Below are 26188 nucleotides of genomic sequence, written 5' to 3'. Positions count from 1 at the left end.
CCCCGGAGCCGCCTCTCCTCTCCCCGGGGCGGCGGCGCCGGGCCTTCACCTCAGCGAGCCGGTGCGCAGCGCCCCGCGGGCGGCGAACCAATGGGAGGCGGCGGCGGGGCTCGGGGGGGCGGAGCTGGGCGGCGGCGCGGCCAATGGCGGGCGGAGCGGCCCACGGCGGCGGCGGCTCGGGGGGGGGCGCGGCGGCGGGGCCGGGGCCGGGGCCGGGGCCGGCGGGCCGGGGCCGCGGCGGCGGCGGCGCGGGGCGGCCGCCATGTGGCCGTGCGGCGGGCGGCGGCAGCGGCGGCTCGGGGGGGCCGCGCTCCTCCTCTTCGTGCTGTGGCTGCTGCTGCGCAGGTGAGAGCCGGCACGGGCCCCCGGGGGGTCGCGCCCCGGGGGCGGCGGGGACACAGCGGGGCAGCGGGCTTGGGTGGGTTTCGAGCCGCCCTGACCGGCGCTTGCTGCGGAGAGCGGCGGCGCTGGAACGGGAATCGGGAGAAATACGGTTGGTTTGGTTTTTTTGTGTTTTTTTTTTTTTTTTTAAAAAAAGGATAATTAACTTTGCACTTCCCTCTCGCCGCCTGGGCAATTAATTAACGTGGATGCAATCAAACCGGCTTCTCTCATCGGGATGCGTAGGGAAGGAACGCTGATCCCCGCCACCGAGCGTTCCTCTGGCAGGACCGGAGCGTGGGAAGGACCGGAGAGTCATGCTGCTGCCGTGCAGAAATGATTGAAAAGCTTTAAATAAACGTTACACGTAATATACACAACTTCTTGCTTATCGCAGAAAGTGATGGGTAAGGGAAGAGCGATTTCCAGCGCCGTGAATCAGATGCCGCGTTAGGCTAATGCTCTCCCTGCCGACCTTGGCTCCGGTGAGGCTCTACATCATCGCGGCTCTGATGGATGAGGCACGTTTGCAAATCAATCCGGCAGATCTCACCCGTCTCTGGAGCTGCCCCGGGTGTCTCCAATGCCCAGAGCGTTGTTCCTAGCCTGTTCGGGGTCTGGTTCTCTCCCTTCTGCGTCCCCATGCCGTCGATGGAGCAGTGTGGTACCCAGGACCTGGGCTGGAGCAGGTGGTGAACACCTCCCCTTTCAGAACCACGTTATCTCTCTTCTTCCCCTCCCGGTTGTACGCTCCAGGACACTAGCCCGATCCTCTGTAGCCCACCTGTCGTAACAAGAAGTTCTAGCTTAAATCCCACGTGGTTTAGATCATGTTCATTTTGGGGACGATGCTCTTTCCCGGAGGAGCGTGTCTCGTGTGACACAGAGGTGTTTGTGTCCACAGCAGCTTCTCCGCGCCAAGTGACAGCCACTCTTCAGTCCCCGACAGCAAAGCGCTGGAGATAATATTCAGGGCAGGGAAGATGTAGTTATTTATTACCACTCAGATCCTTTTTATAGCTTGGATATTTTGTAATGGGTTCTTAAATTCATAGTAGGAAGTTACTTGATCCTCAAAGCTATAGAAAAGCCTTGATAAATCTTTGCTTAATTAGAAGGAAAATTCTTTTATAGCTGGTCCTGGGTTTGTGCCACATAACGTTCTTAGCAGAGGATTATTGCAAACCGATATGTGATAAAAGCATAGAAGTCTGTCTCCTGTAAAAGTGTGTCTATAAAACACGATGTCCATTGGTACCCGGTGTTTTTCTTGGTGGCCCGGGTCACCTGGGAATAACCTGTTCTACAAAATGCAGTGATCATTGTCCCAGCCATGCTGAATGTGCACCCGGGGCTGGTCTGACCGACACAGGACCTTGGTGGCCGCAAGACAGCAAGTCATGAGTGAAGGCAGCTCAAAGCTTTCACTTTTCTCTGGCCAGAGGAAGCCCAGAATAAACAGCAAAGCCCCCTGAGACAGGTCTAAGTAGGGCTTAGGGATTAACTGTAAAGTCCCTTGTCCTCTGAAGCGCGTCCTTTAGTATTGGCAAAGCAAGCTAATGGTCTCCACGCGTCTTCCCCTGTTTTGCTTTTCCGTTAGCTTTTTCTCCCACCTGGTCTGGGTATGTGGTAGACCAATACCAAAGCTACATCTCTTATCTCGTGCAGAGAGGACTTCAGCTAGGTTTTTGTTTTACAGGCATGAATGCGTTACCATAGCTATCTGTTTTTACAGTTAACTGCGACTTTCCTATTCCGCTTGGAGTGTGTTGCACTTCAACTTATGTCTTATAAGGACAGATCATTTAATTAAGGACAAACTTCTACAACCTGATTTCAAAGCTTCTGTTCTGGGCGAACTTGGTAATCTAATGCTTTTTTTTTGCTTTTTTTTTTTTTTTTTCAAAAAAAGAGACTTCCCTGAAGCAGGGAGGAAATGGCTGCAGAGGGACAAAGTAGGACAGTAACCTTTAGCGAAAGGACAAAAAAAGATTCTTTGCAACTTGTTCTGTTATTATAGAAGTGGAAGGAATCTACTGGGAGCTCTGTATTGCTCTCAAGAGGAAGCACGGAGCCCAGGTGGGCTTTGAGCTGTGGAAATCCAGCTCAGGGTAACAGGATGAAGCTCTGCTGAGTCACAGAAGTTTTCTTCTGAAGTCCCTTGAACAGATCCTAGTGAGAGATGTGGGATATTCAGGATATCCAGGATAATCTGTTGAAAATATTGGGGGCCTGGGAGATTCCTACCAGTCCTTCTGGGTGAGAAAAAACACTGGAGCCAGGGAGTTCTAAGGCAGGAAACTCGATGGAAACTTGCCAACTAAGTTATGCCCAGGATTAAGATGATGAGCTTAAGTGATTTGTTTATTTTTATCTGGCTGTGCATGCTTCCTGAGTACAGCCCCCGTGCTGGCACCAGTGGCAGTTAGCACTACTGTTGTGCGCAGGGGTAGTTTAGGGCTTTGCCTAGCTCAGGAACAGATTGGAAATTTAGGCTTTTTCCAACCAAATCTTTAAGAATTGGAGTTTTGTGTCTCCAGCCCTGTTTGAGCTTTCTGACTCAGGTTTGCCATCAAGCAATAGAATTGGATATAGCTGCTGCTTTGGGATCTGATTTGCTAAAGTTGCGATCTGTGTGAGATGTAGTGCTAGCAGAACAGAGGGGCAGGTAGCCGTAGGATATCCCGCATGTGGATTGAGAACCACCTCCCCTGCTGGTAACATTCATAGTAATTCCTTGGGAGCAATGCTCCTAGCTTCACATCATCACTCTCTGGCTGTACCCACTTTCTTGTGTACATGAGCATTTTGGATCCTGTTCCTATTTGGGCAGTCATCCTTTAAATATTGCAGTTAGGTATTTCGTGCTGATTTCTCCCACTTTGAGTTGTGCTACCTTCATAAAAGCTCTGCTATTACTGCATCACCTTCTGAACGGGATACGTTACTGTTTCCTTGCTCAGCGCTATTTTTTGTAAATGGTTTGACAATAAATGCACGCGAGTGCTCGTAGATTGAAGGCAGTGAGTATCTAATCTAGACTTCCTTTTCCAGGTATTACCCATGCCTGCTGCCGGTTGTTTCAGAGCCCTGTGAGAATGCTGTGCTATACAGGTACCCTCTGTGCTGGTCAGCCAGCCCGCGCAGTATCCTGCAAGCCCTAGATTTACTTCCCTTCTAGTCTCCTTGTCTTGTGCCGGAGGACAGGTAATCGCGGCAGGCTCCTGGTTAGCAATCCCTGTAAGCTGTGAGTGCTGAGAATCCTCACCCTCTGCTAATAGCTGCCCTACATGTAGTCCAGAAAACAGCCAGAGGCTTAGTTTTTTCCCTCTTCTCCAAATGTGACGTTTCTCTCAAATGTGTGGGTCACTCTTGCTTTCTTGAGAGGGGAATTCATCCCTCGCATCTGGCTGGGATAACATCTCAGAGGAACAAGCTGCTATTGTCTGACTCGTGTGTATTCAGAGCTGTGGAACTGGGGTGGCCCGATGGAGGCACTGCAACTGCTTTGGGTCTGCACTAGTTGATAAAGTGTTTTCTTGGTTCAGCCAAAATGAACAGGGGAGCCATGCAGGGCAATAGGAAGTAGTTTCTTGCATGCAGGAACTGACCTGATTGGAGCTGTGATGGCATGAGTACTGAAGCTGGGAAATGCTTTGGAACCTGCTATCTCCTTTGCTCTGGTTCTTTTGGCAAATAACATGTGAAGGAATTAATCTAAGCAGTAACGCAGGCAGAGGTAAGTTTGTGAGGACAGCAGGCCTCATCTTTCCTGAGTGATGAATGTAGTCCAGGAGTTTTCTTTAAATTAAGGAGAAGGTTCTCCATTCACAGCGAACAGGTGAGGGTTCTTTATTTTTTCCATGCACCGAGTTGGAAGGTATCAGAGACCTCAAGACATTCAGGGTAGCAACGCTGAAATGCAGCCGCAGCTGGAGCGAGGATCTGGGAATCAGCCAGCATATGACATCCTACTGCAAAACAGGGAGATCTTAAATTTCATCATTTATGAAAGTGTTTACTAGTATTGTGAGTGAAAACTTTCCCATCTTGTATTTCCACCAAGTTAGTTTCATGATCTGTGCCTGAGCAGTGCTACATTTCAGTTGTACAGTATGTCGGAGTGGCTTGGGGCATTCAGGATGGAGGCTGCTAGTGAAATGAATATTAAATACACATCTTGGGGAGTTCTTCCTTCTGTTTTATCATCTTCTGAAAACTCTATATGCTCTATAAGACAAAAGGCATGATTTACTTCTGAAGTAGGAAGGTCAGAGCTGATCCTGCCGGGGAGGGTGAAATGAGGAGCCTCTTAGGGGGACAGATTTCTTTACTACAGACTGGATGCTCATATATCTCTCTTCTCTTCTAGGTTTAACTGGAGTGAGCTGGTCCCTCTGCAGTTATGGGGGAGGACCTTAGGCTTGCAGACAGAAAACTCACAGTTCCTGCTGGAAGGCATGCCTTTCCGCATATTTGGAGGTTCAATGCACTATTTCCGAGTCCCCAGGGAATACTGGGAAGACCGTATGCTTAAGATGAAAGCATGTGGCTTAAACACCCTCACGACGTAAGTGTCCCCACTCCCTGGGCTCTGTCACGTGTATCTTGCAGCCTCTCCCCTCTTCTATAGTAGTTGGTGGGACTTTGTCGTTAATTCCAGTGGGCCATAAAAATGTCTTTCTGTACTTGTTATTGTGAGAAAAGACACAGAAAAGAGTAGCGAGGACTCAGGTTTTCTTTAACCCTCACACACTGCAGTATCCTCAAATACCGACTGGAACAGATCTATCAGAGGTACTGGGAAAGTGCCTTCTTAACGCTGACCCGATAAGGAAGGCTCTGAAACAGCCATTCAGCACAGCTCTGGTTTAGAAATTGCTCTGGTGTGGAGAATGCAAGAAACACCTAGAGAAACACCACATTTGACGTTCTTGAAAAACTCAGATATTGCAGAGTACAGGAAAAAAGTCCAACAAAATAAGGACTTGTCAGAACAATGAAACAAAGGCACAAATAACACGTAAACAGACACTTGTAATGTGTACATGCAGTAATCTCTGGATCTGTTTCTGACTAACAAAGGGAGCGCATAGGTTTTTTTCTGTGCTTTGCAAGTGCAGTGCCCTTTTCAGCCCTTCACCTCCACTGCCCTATCTCTGTATTTCAGGTACGTGCCCTGGAACCTTCATGAACAAGAAAGAGGGAAGTTTGACTTCAGTCAAAACCTGGATCTAGAGTATGTGGTACAGACAGCTCTATTATTACATACTCCTGTTTCGAGGGGAGGGCGTGTGTGTCAGTTCGGGATGAAGGTGTCATTTCCAGCTTCTGAAGCGAAGTCCGTACCTTGATCAGGCAGTGGAGACTCTCCTTCCTTCCCCTGCTTTCTGGGGTCCTGGGAACTTACAGGTTTCTTACCAGTCCGGTATAGTGGCTTCACCAAGCAATTCTCTTCTGGTTCTGGTACCTAAATTTCATGGCGATCGGTGTATTAGGAGTGCATGGAGTAGGGATTCTGCAGTCAGACAATAATTGCACTCTCTGGATCTCTAGGGCCTTCCTTTCACTGGCAGCTAAAAATGGACTGTGGGTGATTCTGCGTCCTGGACCTTATATCTGCTCTGAATGGGACCTTGGTGGTCTGCCCAGGTAAGTGTGTGAATAGTTCAGTTGAAGCAAGTATCTGGGACTCTGGGAAAAAAACCCAAACCCCCTGATCATACAGTTGAGCCTCCTTCAAAGACTTAGAATGGCTGGCCGTTAGATGGGAATATTTATTTCCTGTATCCCCAAAGCAGGTGAAGACCCATTTCATTATTGAGCTCTCCTAAGCAGTAGAAATAACAAGCCTGAAACCAGATTTTTTTTGGAGTGGTTATTCTTTAAAATAATAATTGTGTTATGGCATAATGGTTACAGCAAGAAAATAGAATTGGGGAAACCCATCTTCTATTGCTGTTGCAGCTTGACTCTGTATAATATGAATTACAGCATTTGCAGCTTGATGTAAGAATTTGCTTCATCTCAGGTCCATTTTAAAAGTCCCACAAGAACATATGTATTATATGGCTGGCAGAAATAGAGACCCATAAGTTTTCCAGCCTCCTGTTGTATTTTCTCCTAAAGCACACAGCTTGCTGGTAAGAGGCTTTGAGAGCCGCGTTCAGTACGTCAGCATTGAGACTTGCCTGGTTACTAGGTCCCAGTGGAACCAGTGCTGGGTTACATACCACTTGTTTTCCCTACCTTCACAGAGGATAAACCTCAGTGGAGATGCTTGGTGGAAAATTTGGGGATCGTTTCTTTTAATCTTTTCATTTTTCAGAATGCCCTGCCTTTGGCGTTGGAGAGTTCAGGTGCTGCGAAGGCGTGTCAGGGACTTGCTTGTGAGAGGCTACTTGTGACCAGAGGCAGTGGCCACCTCTACATGAGATTGAGAAGCGCATATATTGTCAGCTGTTGGCACATCACCCATGTATTTTTTTTATGAGACACACAAATGATTCTGATAAAGAGCAACAGGACTATTCTCATTTTATAGATAAAGAGGCAATGATTTTGTAAGCCCACTGCATATAGCATACAGGAGTTGAGTCTTTCAGACCTCTGGAAGCACTATTAATTAATGCCTCCTTTTCCAGAGGCAAGGAAAGTACAAGCTCACTCTGCTTAAATTGTTATAGTGCTACATTGTTCTGCTCTTAAACAAATTGCCCTTTTCTTTGTTAACCCCAAACTAACGAACTAAGTCTTGTAAATCAGCAGTAGAAACCATGGGAACAATTACCGGACGCTTCGTTTTGAGCGATGATTGGGGTTTTATGAGGGAGCACTTGGTTGTAGTGTCCTTGGGGATGCAGGAATTCCAGAGTAACCTTTAGAGTGGTAAGTTTAGCCCTTGAAATCTTATTGGGAAAGTTAATGAAATGAACTTATGTCCAAAATACAAAACAAAAAGAAGGGGAACAGCTTGGCAATTGCGGTCTGGACTCATTTAAAAGCGTGAGTGGCAGATAGCCTCACATGGGGTCATTCATTGACTCACGATGTTGTCCATACCTGCGCTGCAGGCTTAGCCAAGTGACACAGAAAGATCAATGATTCCTGCCCAAATGTGACTTGATGTCAGTGGGTGGTGTTTCTTCTGGCAGCCTTGACTGGACAGGAGACTCTAACAGATTCTGTTTGTTGCTTTTCTTATAGTTGGCTACTGCAAGACCCAGAGATGCAACTGAGGACAACATACAAGGGCTTCACAGAAGCTGTGGACGCCTATTTTGACCATCTAATGCCTATTGTCGTCCCTCTTCAGGCAAGTACGATCCATTACCCTCTCTGTCCACAAGTGGGAACTGTCTGCACAGATGAATGTGACCTGTGTGTAATGGCAGCGGATTGAAGCCTTAACAAATCTACCAGCTTCGCTTTAGGAACCAGTATGGACTGTAGTTGTCTGTGTCAGCTTTCCAAATCCAGCCGTTTGATTATGTGTAGACTTTGTGAGGATGAGCTGAGTCCGCCTGAGACTTTTGCATCTTTCCTGCAAGCCAGTGCCACTGTGATTTTGGTCCTTCTGATTAGAAATCATGGTGAACAACTTCTCCCTTTTGTTCTCAACAGTACAAGAAAGGAGGCCCCATCATCGCAGTCCAAGTGGAGAATGAATATGGTTCCTACGCCAAAGACCCAAACTACATGACCTATGTTAAAATGGTAATGTTGGCACATTTACTTGTTTCTGTGGTGAATCTCTCTCCACCTTCCTTACAGCATTTTCTTTCTTCTGAATAACTTTTGAGCATGGCTTCAGAAACCCTTGATAATCCAGCTGGATTTCCCTTGATGTTCCCTCCTGGAATGGAAGAGATGGCATATGACCCTCTCAATACTGATAAATCTGTGTTCTTATGTCTTCCAGAGAAGAGGGTGATAGGGAAATGGGGGAGTGTTTGTAATAGCTGGCCTTGAAGAAGCTCTCTCCTGCTGGTCCCGCTTCTCTTGGATGGCATTAGAGAAAGGTTTCTCTTTGCCTCTGTTGACTTTCCTGGGTGGAAGGTTTATGTGAACAAGCCACCATCAATCTCCTAAATTTGTGTAGTCTGGAGCTTGGCATTAGGCAGGTTAATTTGCTTAATACCTCCCTTACCCTTGTCAAACAGAGACTAGACTGTGCCCTGGCTCCTGCCTCTGAACTGAATGATAAAGAGCTGGCCAGTGCCCAAGGAGGCCGGGTTCTCCTGGTGGATCTAACATGAGTCTGACCTGTTCGTTTGTCCCAGTACAGTTGCAAGGCAGACAGTTAACAGGATCTGCATTATCAAACCCTTCTGAAACCCTTTGGGTACCCCAGCTTTGCGCTGGGCACCGCGAGGTTAGCGCTGGCTCAGGTTGTCCTATTGCTCAAGGTATACAGGGGCCCTTCAGCAAATATATTGTGTGGCACGAGTCCTAATCTGCTTAGAGTGGTGCCTGCTCCTGCACTAACTCCATCTCGTGGAGTGATTTAACATTGCTTATGAACTGTACATACAAAGAAGTTAGAGTTAATTGCCAATCAGAACTGATAACATCAAAATTGTCTGTTATATCTATGTAGTTTCCCTCCCTATGGCCCAACAGTGGCAAACATAAAAGCAAATGGCTTTCAGAGCCCTAAACGAATGGGGCATAGAGACTCTGTTGTGTCTGAACAGTGTGCCGACTCGGTGCTTGCTTTTCCATATCTCAGTGATGACAGAGCTTGTGATGTTCACAGACTTGTCAGAACAGGTCATGTTTCCTTGCCAGGTCTGTGGGTGTATTTTTGCTCTGCTGTTTCGTCATGTTCTGGTATCGTGTGCAACTTACATCTGAGGAAGTATATTATAGCGGTTAAAGACGAAAATGTGGGAAAGCAGGATTTGCAGGGCTTCCTTTTCGGTTGGAGTGGGATCTAATGTGAGGTGGAGCTCCTAGTCTTTGTTCTGCTTTGGGCCTTAAGCTTTGAATGTGGTAAGTTGATATATTCACATCTGCATTTACTGTATATGTCAACATTGCAATCTTCCTGGAATTAACATATCCACATTAAAAAAACCCCATAACCCACACAAAACCTGAAATCCCTGTCCTTATCTCACTCTTTGGGGAGTAGTGCCTTTGCCTTCCAAAACGCCGAGGCCATGAAAGGGTGTATTGACACCTCCCTCCCCACACTGCACGCGAGCTGGGATTAGCGCAGCGCACACCTGTGTCTGCCTCAGACGCTGTTTCTATTCCTGGATTCTCTGCTGCACCCTGAAACCCTGTAACGCATTTCAATGCGTGGCAGCTCTCTGCCGTTTCTCCATTTTGCACTTACATTCAAAAGGAGGGGAAAAGACTTAGTATTAATGCGGTGCTCCAAGAATTATCTGAATAAAATTTGTTAGAAATTCCGGTTCCCTCAGTAGCTGAATTTTGTCAGATACCAGCATCTGTTCAGGTATTGATGTAGTGATGATACGTTGATAAATTAACCAGGTTGTCTTCACTCTGAATTGGGTTTGTCTTTAAACTCTGTATTGTAATGCTTCTCTAATGGAGACTGTGTGTAATGCTCAAGTCTACTATTTGTGTGTAGGCATGTGCGATATGCAAAGGTTTCTTTTAACACACAGCAGACATTAACTAGTTGGTGCACATGATGTGGGTAACTCCTGTGTGAGCTGATGTGTCTTTATCACCATTTTATAGTTAGTAATTTAGAATTAAGAGACCGAAGGCTTGTTTTCAAAGCTCCTTGAAGCTGAAGGAGTGACTTCCAATGTAAGTACAATGAAAAGGGGTTAATTTGTAACTAGGATTTCCTAATCTCTCCTTCAAACATCAACCACTGTTCTGTAAAAAAAACAAATGTAAGAGGAAAATCCTAATGGGAAGAACCTTGTGTGTGCATATGCATTTTAAAAACCTTCGAGTGCTATTTCATACGCTGCTGCGATATTGAAGAACCAGTAAATGTGTTCAGACTTGACTATTCAAGAACGTAGGTACCTGAGCTGTCCTGTGATCCCGTTCACTGGCAAACCAGCTATTTTCTCCTTTCAGCTTCCATTGTTAGACGGTCAGGAAGGGTGAGCTGCTTTTCTTTTTCTTCTTCCACCTGAAGCCTTCTTTTGATGGAAAGCAGTGAAGCTATTTATTAAACATGTCAGAAGTAGAAGATAAAATCTTGAAGTTTGATGCATCAGTGAGAAACCGATCCAGCTTTCTAAAACAAAATAAGATTTTTCAGTTGCCTTTAAGCTGGAAAAAGTAGGCAGGGAAGCTTCAGGAGGAATGGGAGGTGTCACAGGAATAATATTTCTTACCAAGCTACTACCAGTTTCAAGCTATCCCCAGAGAAGGTGATAATGTACTTTAATGCTTTAACATCCTGACAAATAAACTCAGGCTGTTAACACAATGGCTTTTCTTCTTTTTAATTTAGGCCCTGTTAAACAGAGGGATCGTGGAGCTGTTAATGACCTCAGACAACAAGAACGGGCTCTCGTTTGGCTTAGTGGAAGGAGGTACGTGCTTTTAGGAGGGCAAGGTAAGACTCTGTTCTTTGTCTGATGAAACAGACAAAAACCACAATGCCTTTGAATGAGAAAATGAAGAAAAAGATGTCTTTGAATGAGAGCAGTAGGCTTCATTCGCTAAGCTGCGCCCATTAACTCTATTCAGTTTGTGGCGGGAGCTTCAGCCACAGAAGGACCCCCTTAGCTGGATGGAATACACGCAGAACAATCCCAGTCCCTTCCCAGAAAGATTTAGAGTGTTTTTTTAACATAAGGTGTAACACAGTGATAGCAGGATTGCTCCGTGGGGAGGCAGCCCTGCTTTCAAGGACATGAAGCGTGTGCAGACTAAATACCTTGCTGCCTTCTGTCTAGCACTGGGGGTCTGTACTTCCCAAGGAGGTTAGTCGAGAGATGGCAGCACCTAACATTTCTTGATATTCCACCAGATTAAAAAGGCTGAAAATACTACTTCTTATTGCTTCATCTGAATATATATTAAACAAGTGCCTCAGCAATCACAAATAGTAATAACTGAATCTTAAGATACCTGCTTTGCAATTGAAAAGAGAAGAAAAAAAAGTCCATCAAAACCTAGATTCTGAAATTTAACATCCTGTAAGTTTAGCAGTAGTTTGCGGGGCAGCCCTGTCTTCTCATCGAGCTCGCTCTGGGGTGCACAGCCTTTGGTAGGCAGGTAAGGAATCTGAGAATCCCAGGTTGGAAGGGACCTCAGGGATCATCTGGTCCAACCTTTCTTGGCAAAAACACAGTCTAGACAAGATGGCCCAGCTCCCTGTCCAGCTGCAAGGAGGGTGTCAGATGTGCATAATGCAAAAGGATGTCCATTTTCCCTTTCCCTTTTAAAAAGTGTAATTCTGTTAAGCGTTTAAAAACGCTGCTTAGCACCCCTCCTGCGTTTCACTGTGAAGAAGAGGAGGTACAGCTGTTTGAGTTCCACTGTGCCCTGCATCTGACTGTTTGGGGCATAGTGCGATACTGATTTTCAGACTTGCAGATCCAGTTCAGCGGAGATTTACTATGTGCTTGGCCTCTGATCTCTCCTGTGTTTCTGCCAGTTCCCTGCCTTAGTAGTAATTGCTTCCCTGAATGAAGTGTTTGCAGGGTGCAGTCTTTGAGTGCTCCTGTCATCACTCTATAGTCATAAATACTGTTAATTTTCTCATCTCAGGCATGGAGATGATTAAATGGAAAGAATTTTGCCTCCTTTTTTTCCTCCTCTTGTTTTTATATGACAGTATGAGAGGGACAAATTCAGTAACTCTGAAGTCCATGGGCCTTCACCAGTGCGGTGGCCTGCTCAGTTGTATATTTTTGGTGTGCAGCAGTTTGTATCCTTGACCACACAGAGTCACTCTCTCCCTGCCAGCGAGCTGGCGTGCAGAAGGGCTGCTGTGGAAAGCCCTGTCTAGCCCTCACCATCTTCCATGGCAATGTTTACTGCCTCGGAGCTCGTTCTTGTTTGGAATTGTCTTTTCCAGCGTGTTGCATGCCGAGAGCTCTTTGATACCAATTTGCCTTTTAGATGTCATAACAATCTGCTCATTAGAGTCAACATGTCAAGTAGTCATATGCGTGGAATAACTAGGGCTCAAAGCAGTACAGCAGTAAGGTGGTTATGAAAGCGCAAAGGGAGAGAGAACAAAATCCACTGTAGAAATCCCTAAGAAAATAGAGAGAAGACTTCATACTGGAGTTGAAAACTAATGCAGTGATTCTGTTTATTCTGTTCATCAGTGGTGTACCGATTTCTTTCCAAAATGCATTTGTAGGTTCCTGTTAATGCCAGGAGCGGTCAATCTGACGCTCAGCAGAGAAAACTGTCTGTTGTGGAAGGACTTGAGACTACAGCATTGTAGCCCTTGTTCGGTGGTTGCAGCACATTTTCAGGGGATGAGGAGGAATGCTCTTATTGTCGTGGGTCCCTTCATGCTCATAGGTGTAGTGGGATGTCCCATGCTGTAGGGAAAAATTCCCAGTCAGTCTCAGAGTACCTGTGCTCCTGCAGTCCTCCTCCCTTCATGGGCACAGTCAGTGGCAAGAATCCCAAACTGGGTGGCTCTAATCTGACAAAATAAAAACTCCAGTTTCGCTCCTGGCCATGGCTGAAGCACTGTGGTGGAAACCTGTGTGTATGTGAAAACTACCCAGTATTGAAAAGATGAGTAAGGCTTTGGGGATTGGTTCTCCACACCTTTACACTGTGTTCAATGCTGTGCTGTTAATCTGCACGAGGAGCAGAATTGGGCATGTTTGCCTTCAGGATTGCCAACTAATGTATTACATCAATGCTAAATCCACATTTTATTTTGTTCTCCCACCATGTTTGCCTGTGCCAAATTCTTCAGCTCAGCACGCTACATAGGTCAGCCTATTAAAATCAAGGTATAAATAGTGAGAAGTGAGCTTTTGCTTCTGTAAATATTCTGTTTGAAGTGCTCTGTCTGACACAACTGGGGCTGGATTTGATACCAGCTCTCTTGTAAGAACTCAATTTTTAATACAGAATCCTATCATTGCTCCTGCGTTTTCGAAGTTTCATCAGTATGACCGAAGGTCTAGAAAAGTATGAAAATGGTTCAAACGTGTACCAGGGGCTGGGACACTGATACCAGATTAGTGTCTTCTCATGCATCGGCTCCTGCAGACAGGTCTTCCTGCTCCAGTGCTTGAAGATCACGCAGCGACTTTTGCTGCACACGCAGCGCACACAAACTAGTTGCCGGTTCCGCCATGCTGCACAGGGCAGAAGCACAGATAAGTCTTCCAATTACAATTGCTATCTGGTTCACTTGTACTGCGGTTTCTCTCACCCACCCCTACAGACATGACAAGCCATAAGATATTGCCTGGGTAGTGATTCCTGCAGCTAAAGCCTGGGAGATCAGTGTGGCATCCAGATATGACTTTCTAATAATAAGTTTGCCTTTATGTGGTGCCTTTTATCTGAGGATCTCCAAGTGCTTTACAGCCTCTAATTAAAGCTTGTGACACCCCATGAGCTGCTCTGATGCTCTCTCTTTCTAGTATCTCTGAACATTAGAGCTAAAAAGATGGCCTGCAAGTATTCCGCTGTGTACTACGGTCCAGTTAGATTCTGCATGCTAAGTGAAGACTTTGATGGGAAATTTCCGAGGAGGTTGTACTGGTGGTTCAGATGTTCCAGCTCCCCCTGAGCTTGTGCTGTGCTGATGCCTAAGGAAACGGTCCCCTAGGCATTTTGTACGTGTCTAAATTAATAAAAACTTTTTCTTTACCCAACAGCACTGGCCACTGTTAACTTTCAGAAACTGGAACCTGGGCTACTGAAATATCTGGACACAGTGCAGGTAAGATGCAGAAAAAATTTATTCACCTACATTTTCCAGGACAGCATTAGAAATGAAGCACTGATAGTCTGTTTTGGGGTTTTGTGTTGTTTTGGGTTTTTGTTGTTTTGGGTTTTTTTTTGAATAAATGTTTGGGCTTCCTTCTCATTAGGCCAAATCCGTCTGGAATCAGTACTTAGGATGATTTCTCTGGAATGTGAAGGTTTTAAGTATGATGTTATCCAGCACCTTCTTAAAGGCTTTCCATTCAGCTGTGGCCTGTGCTTAGCTGTTAGGGGTTAGATTTCTTCACACTTTCAAACGTTGACACCCAGTAACATCCTACTTTGCAATTGTCAGACCTCTCTCTTGAAGTTCAAGCATCTTTTTCCCGAATTCTTTTACTGTAACGCTATGGATTCCATCAAGAGCATGTTTGAAAACTGTAGTCCTCAAATGCTGGGTGCTGATCTACTGCAGTTCTTTCAGGATACACTGTGATGGGTGTTTCAGTCATCTCCAATACCTCATATTCAGCGTAGATACGTAAAGTTGTATTGATGGCATGCTGTGCAGAAGAGAGCATTGGCCCCGCTAGACATTTGGTCCTATTTCTGCCAGGCCCTGCAGCAGAAGTGATCAGAGGAACACTTTGATTTCAGACCCGCTTCCACAGTAACTTCACAAAACACCTTCCAGACAGCGCAGTCCCAGGCTCCCAGGCCTTCTCAGCAGCCCGGCCCAGCCCCGGCATTTAACAGTGCTCACTGCAGAAAAGCATTCAAACTTAGTGTGTCGCTTCGGCGTCTTTACCCCCCCGTGCTGCCGGAGATGCGAATCAGGGGTAGGCAATTGCCTAATGAACACTTGATGCGAAAAGTACCCTGATTGTGTGATGAGGGAGTAGTGAGGGAATAACAAGTTTTGCTTTCTAGTGACAGGTTCTCTCTCTTTGCATCCCCTGTCCTCTTCTTCCCCTGTTGATCTGCTCGCTCCAAATGTCAGCCTGGAAAGATGTGAACAACTGACATCTGCCCCTGGCCGGGATCGATTCTCTTCTGATCTCTTCCCTTGGCTTTTGCCTGAGCTGTGAAAGGAAACCTTGCTGCTGGCATGCTGATCATGGAATCCTACCACTTTAATTTGTTTTCTTTTTCTGTCCAGGCAAAAGAGGCTCTGCTGCACATGCTTTTGCCTTCTTTAGCTGTTATAAAATTCCCCAAACCCTGCAAATGAACAGAAGGCAGCACTTTCCCCACCAACTGAATACATAAATGTAATACAGCCCAATAAAAGCAGCTCCTCCTTTGCCACACTTAGTAATTACAAGATAGGAAGCCTGTCATTCATATTGGTAAGGATTATGAAGCTACGTTACCTTTTCCTGGTTATAGTCTCTTATTCCAGAGGGTGATAAAACTCCTTCTTTACTGGGGACAGATTGATTAAACATATTTCCAAGAGCTGGTCTGAACCTTGAACAGTTAGACTATTACAGGCACCTGCGGTTGTTTTCTCCTAATGAAACACGAGTTTCTTTAATGCCACGTACCTCGGGCATTTCATGTGGCATCAGATAAAGCCCCTATCAAATAAAGGGCAAAACTGCCTTGAGTAGAAATAAATACCATGAGGAGGGAGTGCCAGCCTGGCTGAGCACATGTTGTCCTGTCCCGTGTGATGGGGCCGGGTGGAATTCTACAGGAGCTAAGGGAGCTGGCAAGCGGTGACAAACGGGAAGCAATTGCTCTGTGCGCAGAGCCTTTTTAATGAAGACCTAATTCCTGCAAAGGCTAATTCTTTCCTGCCAACACCATATGCAGCATTAAAAAGGCATTAAGCCGCTAAGGTCTGCTGTTCCTACCTTGGCAAGCATTGGCTGCAGTGCACCTGCAAACTCTCAGCTGGCAGTGGCGTAGCTGATAAGCAGACATTTATGAATGTGTATTTCTAGCAGAAGCTAAACAGTGACAGTTGGTTTGTCTTTTTGCTACAGCTCTACCAAACAACAATATCCAGAACTGTTTGGTATCGCCTGATTGAGTGCCGTGGTTTTTGCTTTGTGCTGAGCAGAGTACGTCTCTGTTTTGCTTGCCTGTTCTGGGCATTGCTGGCCCACAGCATCTTGTTCCTCACTTGTTCAGAGCTCCTTAGCTGCTTTTTTTTTATGCCAACATGAGAAGAAAATGCTCTTGTAAACCATGTCGCCAAACTGCGTTTGAACGGTGCTTCCCTAGAAAACAGGGATGAGAGCAAGACTGCCCTGTCTCCATTTTAACTCTCTGGTTTTGTTTTCACGCAGAGAGATCAGCCAAAGATGGTGATGGAGTATTGGACGGGATGGTTTGATAACTGGGGAGGCCCCCACTATGTCTTTGATGCAGACGGTGAGCACCATATACTGTTCTTGTAGGCAGGGGGGTTTATTGCTCGGCAAACGGGCACGGAAAAATGGCATACAACTTTTTCACATTTTCTACCCTGCTGTAACCTTTGCTTTGTGTGAGTCTTTGTAAATGAATAATCTCTCAGTGAGCGGGTCACATCGCTGTGCCTTAGATTTTCTTTAGAAGTGTTAGTAAATAGCAGCTCTTTCAAAAAAAAATATATTGTCCTTTTATTCCTTGAAGAGGGACTCTATGGGGTGTGCAGAGAGCCACACATCTTAAGATATTAGTGTCAATGTGTCCTAAGGCCTCCTGCTACTCTGTGTTGATTTTAAAAATGCAGCCCAGTGATTTAAATCATCTCTTTCACCTCCTGAGGTAATCTAAATCCTGGGAAGACTTTAGTTGTATTTTGCAAAATGTCACAATTTTTGTGACACCTCCATCATAACGACATTACTTGTCTAGAGAGAAAACACTCCTCATTAAGAGAGGATCATTTTACCTTTTGTGGGAATGTGGCGAATTTACGCCTCTTGCAAGTATAGCACCTTCTGAAAGTATCATTTTTTTTCTAGTTTAAAAGCTCATTAGGAAGGAAGACTAGTACTAAAAAAAGCCCAACGACCCCAGAACCTCCAGGGCATCTAAAGCACAGTGAAAACAAAGCTATATAAGACTATTTTAATGACTCTCTCTTCCTCCTGCATATGTCCTTGTAATTGGGTCATTGGTGCGCTGAGTTTAGGAGTCTGACTGAGTAGTCCTTGCAACTCTTCTGCTTAAAAACAAAATTCATGCTCAGATACATGAGCTTTACCCTTTTCCACCTGTAGGAGAGGTATGTTTGGATGTATTAATGTGCCCCGATATGTCAGTAGACGTGCTGCCCTTACTGAGGGCAAAATACAAATCTCAAGACGAATCACTGTACTTACACAGGTGTGACTGACTGACAAGTTTGTGTCTGCTCTGAATTACTGGCAGAGTGTTAGCCTAGCTTCTTGTCCTGTGGCCTTCCTGGCACTGCCCTTCCTTTACAGAAATGGTGAATACCGTAGCAAGCATCCTCAAATTAGGAGCATCCATCAATCTCTACATGTTTCATGGAGGCACCAACTTTGGCTTCATGAACGGTGCTTTGGAGGCGGATGAATACAAGTCAGATGTCACCAGTTACGGTGAGTTTTCTTTCACTGCCTTGCTCATACACCTACTGTGAGAGAGCAGCTCAGACCACGCTTTGGGCTAGTTCCAGTGGCAGAAGCATTGAGAAATGATCAGTACAAGCACTTTGTCATGGAGAGACGAGCTGGAGCATAGCTCAGAATCAAATGCCTGTCTACGTGGGGACTTAAGTCAATGTTTCCTATTTCCAGACCCGTTCCGGGATGTGGAGGATCCCCTCATTCTGAACTGGGAATAGAAGTCGCAGATGATGACTTTGCTTCATGTTATCTCCATGCTGGCTCTTGTTTCTAGGGAAAGATGGTGATCCAGGATATAGTTCTGTTTTTTTAATTTTACCAAGTCAAATTGAACTGTAAGCTCTTCTCATCCCAACAGCCCTTTGTTAAAATTGTTAATTGGAGACTTTATCCTGCGTGAAATTCTGGATACGTGCAAATTAGATCTCTAAAAGTATGTTGCTCCTTGGTGGGTGGCTCTTCTCCAAATTAAGCAACTCTACGCTTGTCTAGCTACATTCACACAGAAAAAATTGTACAGGTTTCCATAATATAGACAGTGCCAAGAAAATCGTGTCTTGGGCTTTTACTTCTTTGATGACAGTGTACATGAAGGCTGTCCCAGAGCTGCTGTATGTTTTTTAAAACATATGTGCTGCTTTTTCAGATTACGACGCTGTGCTGACAGAGGCTGGAGACTACACATCCAAATTTTTCAAGCTCCGACAGCTCTTCAGCATGATCATTGGTAATTATAAATCCAAGAACCAAAATACTGTTCTGCCTACAGTGTTAAATCAAAGGCTTGTTTAAACTGGCGCTTCTGCTGGCGCCCTGAGACTCTGGTTGGTTGACCGGCAGGGTACCTTTTCCAGAAGATGGGAGGGAGGGCCAAGGGAGATCTGGAGGGGGCTTAAATCTGTGTTGGCTTTTTGCCTCTGGAATAGTTGCTCCATCTTTCTCTTTCTTTTTGCATCACAGGCCAGCCTCTTCCTCTCCCTCCCATGATTGAAAGCAAGGCATCGTATGGCGCAATCCTGTTGCATCAATATATCTCTCTCTGGGATGTGTTACCAACTCTTTTACAGGTAGTACCAACAATTTTAATGTATCTCAGTACTAAAAGGCCTCACCTCTTAGGAGGAAAAGGCGATTAGTGCACTGGCCTGTTATCCCATGAGGATAAGGTTGGGGAATGTTTTGTCGAGGATATGTAAAGGAGGCAAATCTCACCTTTTTTACTCCTACTTCTGTTCTCTTGGAATTCCAGTTTTGCAAGTCCTTGGCTCCTTTTTCTGGTACCTTATCTTCATTGCTGTAGCTTTCATAGAGTCATAAGGTAATTCAGGTTGGAACAGACCTCTGGATGCTTACAGGGCCAATGTAACCTGTGGCAGAGTGGAACACCTATCTCAAATGAATTGCCCCTATGTGGCCTGTCAGTGCTGAGAGGCCACTTCCGACGTTAAATTTGCTTCTCCTTTGCAGCCCATTAAGTCTGAGCTTCCTATTAACATGGAGAATCTGCATCTAAATGATAGCAGTGGGCAGTCGTATGGATATGTGCTCTACGAGACTGTCATATTTGGTGGCGGACATCTGCATTCAAGGGACCATGTCCGTGACCGAGCACAGGTAAGGAGCAGAGGACAATTGTGACTACGTTCAGTCAGATGTAAATGCTTCGGTCTTGGCAGCTAGGCAGGAAATGGGTCAACCACAAAGGAAAATGTGAAGCTTTAGATTAGAAGTGTGATTCGCTCTTTTCAGTTCTCAGCAAAGCCCCAACCCTTATCATTTGTAAATCAGCTTGAGGTTCTCGTCTGCCAAAACTCATATCTTTAAACATCAGAATACTGAATGTCCTGAGAAATTATGTGATTTCCACCCCCCCCCCCCACCTAGACTGAATCAATGACAGCTACGGATGCTGAGTTAGTTCAAGTTTCAAGTAGAGACAATTTCCTCCCCAAATCCAACTTCAGTAACCTATGCAACACATGATTATAGTGTAATTGATGAGAAGTTGCTCTCTTCCCTTGTGCTTTGTTCTGCAGGTGTTTGTTAACACCATGTATGTTGGTGAGCTAGACTACAACACAGTGGAGCTCTCCCTTCCTGAAGGACAGGTAACTAATTGGAGATTGCTCACAGCAATAGTGTGTGGATAACAGAAGCAAGACCGCTGAAGAGGCATAGCTCTCAAGGAGGCACCTCCCACCTAATCCATTTAACTAGCGGGTATGGTAGCCTGACGCAGGGAGCAGTTGTTACACCCTAATTAGCCACTATTTCACTAACGAAATACAGCGTGATTTCACTGCCAAGTTACTATTTGTGATCAAGAAGCGGTTTTTGAATACTTTTCCATGGAGAAAATTTAAGTCAGTGTAGTCCTTGCTGCATAAAATTTGCCGGCCTTCCTTCCACACCCACAAACTCTAGACATTGAGTACTGGTACCCTGTTTGTGCAGATTAAGTCCGTGTAGACTTCATTTTCCTCAGCACAAAGTAGGTTTTAAGGGACTTGGGGGGCTTTTCCACCTTTTGGGTCTCAAATGGAATGAGTGGGAATGTCTGTCTTTTATCTCTGGGAGTAGCCTTACCCTGGCAGAAGTTGGAAATAAGAACAGTATAAGGATATATTGATTGAATGCATGTCAACAGAGCTGTGCGTGGCTCCTAGGAGTAGGTGAGTGGGTGGATATACTGGTTGTTCTTATGGCTTGTGGGAGAACTATATGACATAAGCCTGTACTGTCAAACTCCATTTCTGGCTCTGTGGGTGATATCAAAATGGCACTTCAAAATTAGACAGAAAAAAAAGAAAACTTTTATGAAAAGGCTGAGAGTTCTTCAATGGCATCACTATTTGCAGTAGCTGAAAGATATGAGGACACTGTTCTGTCACATAATTCAGAACTTTAAAGAGAACAGATAAATTGCAACTGCTAAAGGTATTGGTGCCACCTCCCTTCTTAAACACCTCTACTGACCTCTGTTAACCAAGCTTTATGGCTGATACCGCCCATGCAGCACACTGGTCCAACTGATGCTCTTCCTTGGTTTTTTTTCTTACAGGGATTCAGGCAGCTAAGACTCTTGGTAGAGAACCGCGGTCGCGTCAATTATGGCCTGGCACTGAATGAACAGAGGAAAGGCAAGTTAAGCTCTTTGTTCTCAAATGGTCCTAGATGGTTCTCTGAGCGTGAGCACTGTGGAACTGTCTGTCTTGTGTGCTTTACGCAGAACCACACTGAAGACCCAATACAGCTATCCTAGTGCTAGCCAAGACTACCATCTGGGAGTCGGTGGCAAACAGTATGACGGAGAGAACTTGTTAAAAAACATAGTTCATCCCCCTCTGTCTGGAGTGCTTCTTATTTTACAGGGGTACAACTAAACCCAAGGCTGTAAGTGAATCTTACTCTGCTCTACATTTGCTAGATGATGCTAGGGTACCATTTCTCTTGCTCTGTGAGCATGCTACTTCACAGGGAGAGATGGAAAATACCTTTTTTTAATCTGTGTTTTCCCCTGGGGGTTTGATATTGGAGGATCACAACATTTAAAAACTCACACAATATCGGGAGGAATGAACTGCATCCTGTTGAGCAGAATTTACTAAAATGTTCAAGTCTATCACACACCACTGTGGACCTGAAGGAGGTCAAACCCCCAGGATTCTATTTTAATGGGGAACTGTATGCAAAAACTATACAAAATTGACTAATGGAGTTAGGCACGTGACTGTACTAATTTTATTTTACTGCAGAAGAGGTGCATAAAGCCTCTGCGCTGCTTAGGCAGTCTCAACTGCCTGTGATTAGGGGGCTGGATTAGGACCCAGGCTTTGCCTGCTGCATGGAGAATAACTTTATGCACCAAGGGAGTGCTAAAGGTAAATTACTTATTAAGATGTCTTAAGATCCTTGGATGAAAAGCACTGGATCAGCACTGGACATTAGTGCTTGCCCGTGTTATATTTTGCTGTGCCTGTTAGAGAAGTAACTGATCTACTGCTTTAAAAAAATCTATACACGGACAGCTAACTAAAAAACAACAATAACAACAAAACCCCATCTGCTGCGTGTGCCAACGATGTTTTCTGCTTGGAGGGTGTTTAACGGCTTGGTGAGTTGAAGCAAAGGAGAGAGTGGAGAGGCCAAAGTATAGTAATGTTCCCCACTCAATCTGGATGAGCAATGGGACCATATGGACTCTAATTCCATTGCAGAATGTGGCTGCTTTCCATCTCCTGCTGTTCCTCGCATTCAAATAGGAAAATCTATCAGCTTTAGCTGTTTTTCAACTCTTCATTACCCGCATTGCTCTTGCAGGCTTAATTGGTGACGTCTTCTTGAATAAAACCCCCTTGAGGAACTTCAAGATTTACAGTTTGGAGATGAAACCTGGCTTCATGAAAAGGTTTGTGGGATTTAAAAATTTTTTCTTCCTCATTTGAAACCAACTGCTTACCAGCAGTACAAAATCTAATAGGCAGCAGCTAAATGTATCAAAGAGGCAATACAAGGTGAAGTAGATAAGTGGATTTTTGCACTGATAAGTTTCTTGCTGATACCTTTACCCAAAATAGGGCAGAAAATGGTGGCACTTTATTGATACCATTATTTAGGGGTGAAATGTATGCCCAGTGTGGAGGATTTAGATCGGGTAGGTAAAAGCATGGCTCACCCAAAGGGGTGGGTTCCAACACACCCCCATATTGGAGAAGTTTGTGTCTTTCTTGAAATGAGCAAGAATGGCCGATATATTTAGTAATTCAAACTCGCAAGGGACGGAGTAATTCTAGGAAGCTACTAACAGTACATTAACAAGTCCAGATGGCTTCCTCTGTTTGAAGTTATTTTGCTTTAATTCAAGAAAGACTGAAAAAGAAATCTAGCAGGGGTAAGTCAAGGAGCCTCTGGTAGTAGGTATAGAAAACCTTAGCAAACGTTTAAGGCAACGGACGCCCTACGGACTCTGGCCACGATCCAGAGAGACTATTTTCAGTTATGTTGTTAATACCAGCAAGTAACACATGTGCATCCCCCAAGACATCACAGCTCCCACATTTTATGTAGGAAGGAGAGAGAGAGGCCATGTTAAACTGAAATGGCTTTTAAAAGAAAAAAGGTCTATATTTTGAAATTTCTAAGGACAATCTTAACAGGTGCTGTGGGGCTTGAAGGATTATTATTGATGGGGTAACTTGCATAACCTTTGACTGCAGGGTTTTAGAAGAATATTTCCAGTGAGGAACATTAAAGCAAGTGAACTGCCGTGCCCAAACAAAAGCAAGATTAGTCAACACTACCGTCCGTTACTGGCAATTGACCAGTAGCAATGAAACACAATCAGCTTACAGTGGCTGCGTAGGAGGACGGAGCGCATGGTATTGTGAAAGGAATTGTCATAGGCTTTTAGTTGAATAATTTAGTAGCAGTCAAGCTGCACTGGATCAATAACTTCCCTGCATCCAAGAGATGCAGTGAGTAAGGGCCGGAAGGAGCATGTTCTGACAGAAGCTCAAGGCTTCTGTGGGACTTCTACACTCCTTATTTTCTCTTCTGTTTGTCCCTTGCTCCCAAATTGTTGCCACAGGTAAGAAATAATGCCAGATTGCCCCTAATACTGCAAACTTGCAGGGATGTGTTCATGTTTCTCCACAGGAACACGGGCAGGAATATCTATTTTGAATCCTATTAATTCTGCAGGTTTTCCTTTAGCCTGTGCAAGCCACATCCATTTAAAGCTTGCACCATGGCACTGTCGTATCTGAAGGAGGACGGGCACTTCAGCAGTCAACACGAAGCAGAGATTTTTAAGTTGCTGTAAAGTATCAGAGATGGTGATAGCCCCATATATCCTTTTCTTGTACCAGAAATTTCTTGTAGCAGGAGCAGTGTTTTGAAATGATCTTGAGACCAACGAGTATCGTGCCTCTCAGTGCTGCCTGGTGCTTCCCTGCTGTTACTGTGTTGGGTCATTCTCTTACAGCTTGAGACATGTTGCTGGCTGGAGCGCAGTTCCAGATTACTTTGTCGGTCCGGCTTTTTTTCGCGGAAGGCTGTGGATAGAGCATCAGCCACAGGACACTTTCTTGAAGCTACAGGCGAGTCCTTTTTTTCTTTCCCCCCTATTTTTTCTTGATCAAGATTTTTAAACAGTTGGTTAGAGAGGCACTCGTGTAATAGCTCTGATTGAGCTCTGCCTTGTCGTCTGTAGTTTTGTATTCTTCCTCTGATCTTGGAGAATTATTTCGAGGGTGTAGAAGTCTTCTCAAGCCGGCAGTTAATTCTGTTCAGTCTGTCGTGGTCCTGATGAGAAAACAAGTGCAATACTGACCCTGCAGAGCCGCTAATGAACAGTTAGTCTTTTTTATTGACATACAAATGCTATTTCTTTTCTAGTTGCAGAGGAGTAAGGGCACAAAAAAGACAGGAGGCACTAGTTTTATCCCTACCTCCTCAATGTGATGTGGAAAGAGTCACTTCTTTGTAGACATGGCATGAGAATTAGAGTTCACATCTTCCTTCTGTGGAAGACTGCTGCTCTTGCATAGAACTTAAGATGAGATATTAATTATTATTAAACTTCTTCCTTCTATTTCAGTCCCTTAGAGCCAAGGTTCATGCCAATCCTGATTGTACTGCTCACTTTTCCATTTATGCTTTGTCGTAAATTACACTAGTCAGTTGCAATACAGGATTTCTGTCATCTGGGAAATAGGTGAGGGGAGATATTCTAAGCTTGGGAAGAAATAAAGATATGTCTGTTCAAAAGGATGAAGTTCCCTATACAAGCATGAATCATGAATTGCACATTTTTGAAAGCTTTATCCTTTTAATTAGTACATTAAGGATAATTCCTGCTCAACAGAGCTTACTTAAATGCACATGGCTTCAGGGAGTTGCACAGGGCAAGCAAGAAGAAAACCTGCAGAAAGGGGCCTGAAAGAATGCAAGTGTGAAAGTAGACGTCGTTTCCTGTGGGGATGCTAACTAGGCAATACAGCCGCATCCGTAATTCTGTGTACTGTCCTGATTCTAGGGCTGGGAAAAAGGAGTTGTGTTTGTCAATGGTCAGAACCTGGGCCGCTACTGGAAGATTGGACCTCAGGAAACACTCTACCTTCCTGGCCCCTGGTTATGGAAAGGGAGCAATGAGGTAAGAGGCTTTGGTGGGATTTCTCTTTGCTTGTTTGTATTATTAAAGATCCCGCTGTGAGTCATGTCTCAAAGAGCTAGATATACACAGTATATTAATTCCCTTTCTCTAGCTGAAAACCAGCGCAATAGAGAGGAAGGAGACTGTTACCTCCTAAGATCTGTGAAAATTTAGCTGCCCTAAAGCTGACTATGGCTCTGGCAACCATTAAGACGTGATGAGGATGGCAGCTAAACTTCAAAGCACAGCATCAAGTTGAAAATCAAGACAAACCTAATTTGATGCTGGTTCATTTTCTGCATCATGTGGTGCTGAAGAAGAATCACAGTTACTGTTCAGACTCATATTGATTGATCTCTTTAAATGATGCTTCCTTCCCCTGCCGTGATCGTATGCCTTTTCCTCCTAAAAATATTTAAAGTAACTCAGCCTTTGTATGAAGGAACTTTATATATCCCTCTCTTCTGCAGATTGTCATTTTTGAAGAACGCACTGCAGGACGCATAATACAATCTGTCGACATACCTTATTTAGGAAGGACCCAGTACGTGGACTGATGAGAGCTTCTTTCCCATGTTTGGTTCATCTTGACTATTCCTGGTTGCATGTCTGGGGACACGATGGCCCAGGCACTTGGGCATGTTAATTTCCACTAGACCCAGGTAAAGGATTTGCTCTTTGGCAGTAAGTTCAGAAGAGAGAACGCGCCCCGAAGGAACCAGAGTCCATTGTGTCATAGATGGATGCGGAAGCTCATCTCCCTGCACTACTGAGGACGCACAGCTTGGATGGCTGCGTATGATGTTATGGATCGTCTGGTGAATGTGGGGGAGTAAAAAGTTGCTGGAGGCAGGAGAGAGAGAGAGACAGAGAGAGAAGGAACTGAAGCCATCTGAACTGGAAGCTGAGCTCAGCTCTCCAGTAACTTTAAAAATGTGTTATTACTGGCCTCCTCGTTTTTATAATTAGATAGGGAGAAAATAGCTGGTGAACATGTGAGTAACCAGGTGCGGAAAACCATTTTGTTGTGCCTCCGGGCAGAATTTAGCAACTCACTCTGCAAAGAGGCCATTACTTGTTCACTTGTTCGAAGCCAAGTTGGTTGTCAAATGACTTTAATTCGAGGGTTTTTTCCACGACGTTTTCCTATGGAGGTTGTCTCTCTCTTAAAAAGGAAAAAAAGAAGTTTTAAAAAGTGAAATGT

General features: G+C 44.9%; 2 protein-coding genes across 3 annotated transcripts in view; one reads left to right on the top strand and one right to left on the bottom strand.

Moving 5' to 3' along the window:
• The first annotated feature begins 242 nt into the window (after nt 1-242).
• Nucleotides 243-26185, top strand: LOC128918665 (beta-galactosidase-1-like protein 2). Of its 2 annotated transcripts, XM_054223159.1 has the most exons (20): nt 251-345; nt 3436-3495; nt 4754-4951; nt 5552-5620; nt 5938-6033; nt 7588-7696; nt 8005-8097; nt 10835-10916; nt 14193-14257; nt 16539-16623; nt 17667-17804; nt 18478-18558; nt 18792-18898; nt 19299-19445; nt 19868-19939; nt 20893-20971; nt 22152-22239; nt 23815-23929; nt 24868-24984; nt 25455-26185. In XM_054223159.1, the coding sequence occupies exons 1-20, from the start codon at nt 263-265 to the stop codon at nt 25539-25541; spliced, it is 1971 nt and encodes a 656-aa protein (XP_054079134.1). In that variant the 5' UTR covers nt 251-262; the 3' UTR covers nt 25542-26185. The 2 variants fall into 2 exon arrangements, with proteins under 2 accessions (XP_054079135.1, XP_054079134.1); XM_054223160.1 differs by lacking the exon at nt 3436-3495 and having other exon boundaries at nt 243-345.
• B3GAT1 (beta-1,3-glucuronyltransferase 1) overlaps nt 25934-26188 on the bottom strand; it is a 60061-nt gene continuing 59806 nt past the window's right edge. Inside the window, exon 6 of the transcript XR_008469660.1 lies at nt 25934-26149. The gene's annotated coding sequence lies outside the window, so the exon portion shown is untranslated. The remainder of the gene's footprint in view (nt 26150-26188) is intronic.

The sequence above is a fragment of the Rissa tridactyla genome, chromosome 17, assembly GCF_028500815.1.
Source record: "Rissa tridactyla isolate bRisTri1 chromosome 17, bRisTri1.patW.cur.20221130, whole genome shotgun sequence".
NCBI lineage: Eukaryota > Metazoa > Chordata > Aves > Charadriiformes > Laridae > Rissa > Rissa tridactyla.
The sequence above is the reverse complement of the archived record's forward strand: the minus strand, read 5'-3'. Positions and strand labels throughout refer to the sequence as shown.

Coding starts and splice junctions, on each gene's coding strand:
- LOC128918665 (XM_054223159.1), top strand. CDS start 263: ATGTGGCCGTGCGGCGGGCGGCGGCAGCGGCGGCTCGGGGGGGCCGCG. Junction 17,805..18,477: donor GTCAGATGTCACCAGTTACG/GTGAGTTTTCTT, acceptor CTGCTTTTTCAG/ATTACGACGCTGTGCTGACA. Junction 24,985..25,454: donor TATGGAAAGGGAGCAATGAG/GTAAGAGGCTTT, acceptor TCTCTTCTGCAG/ATTGTCATTTTTGAAGAACG.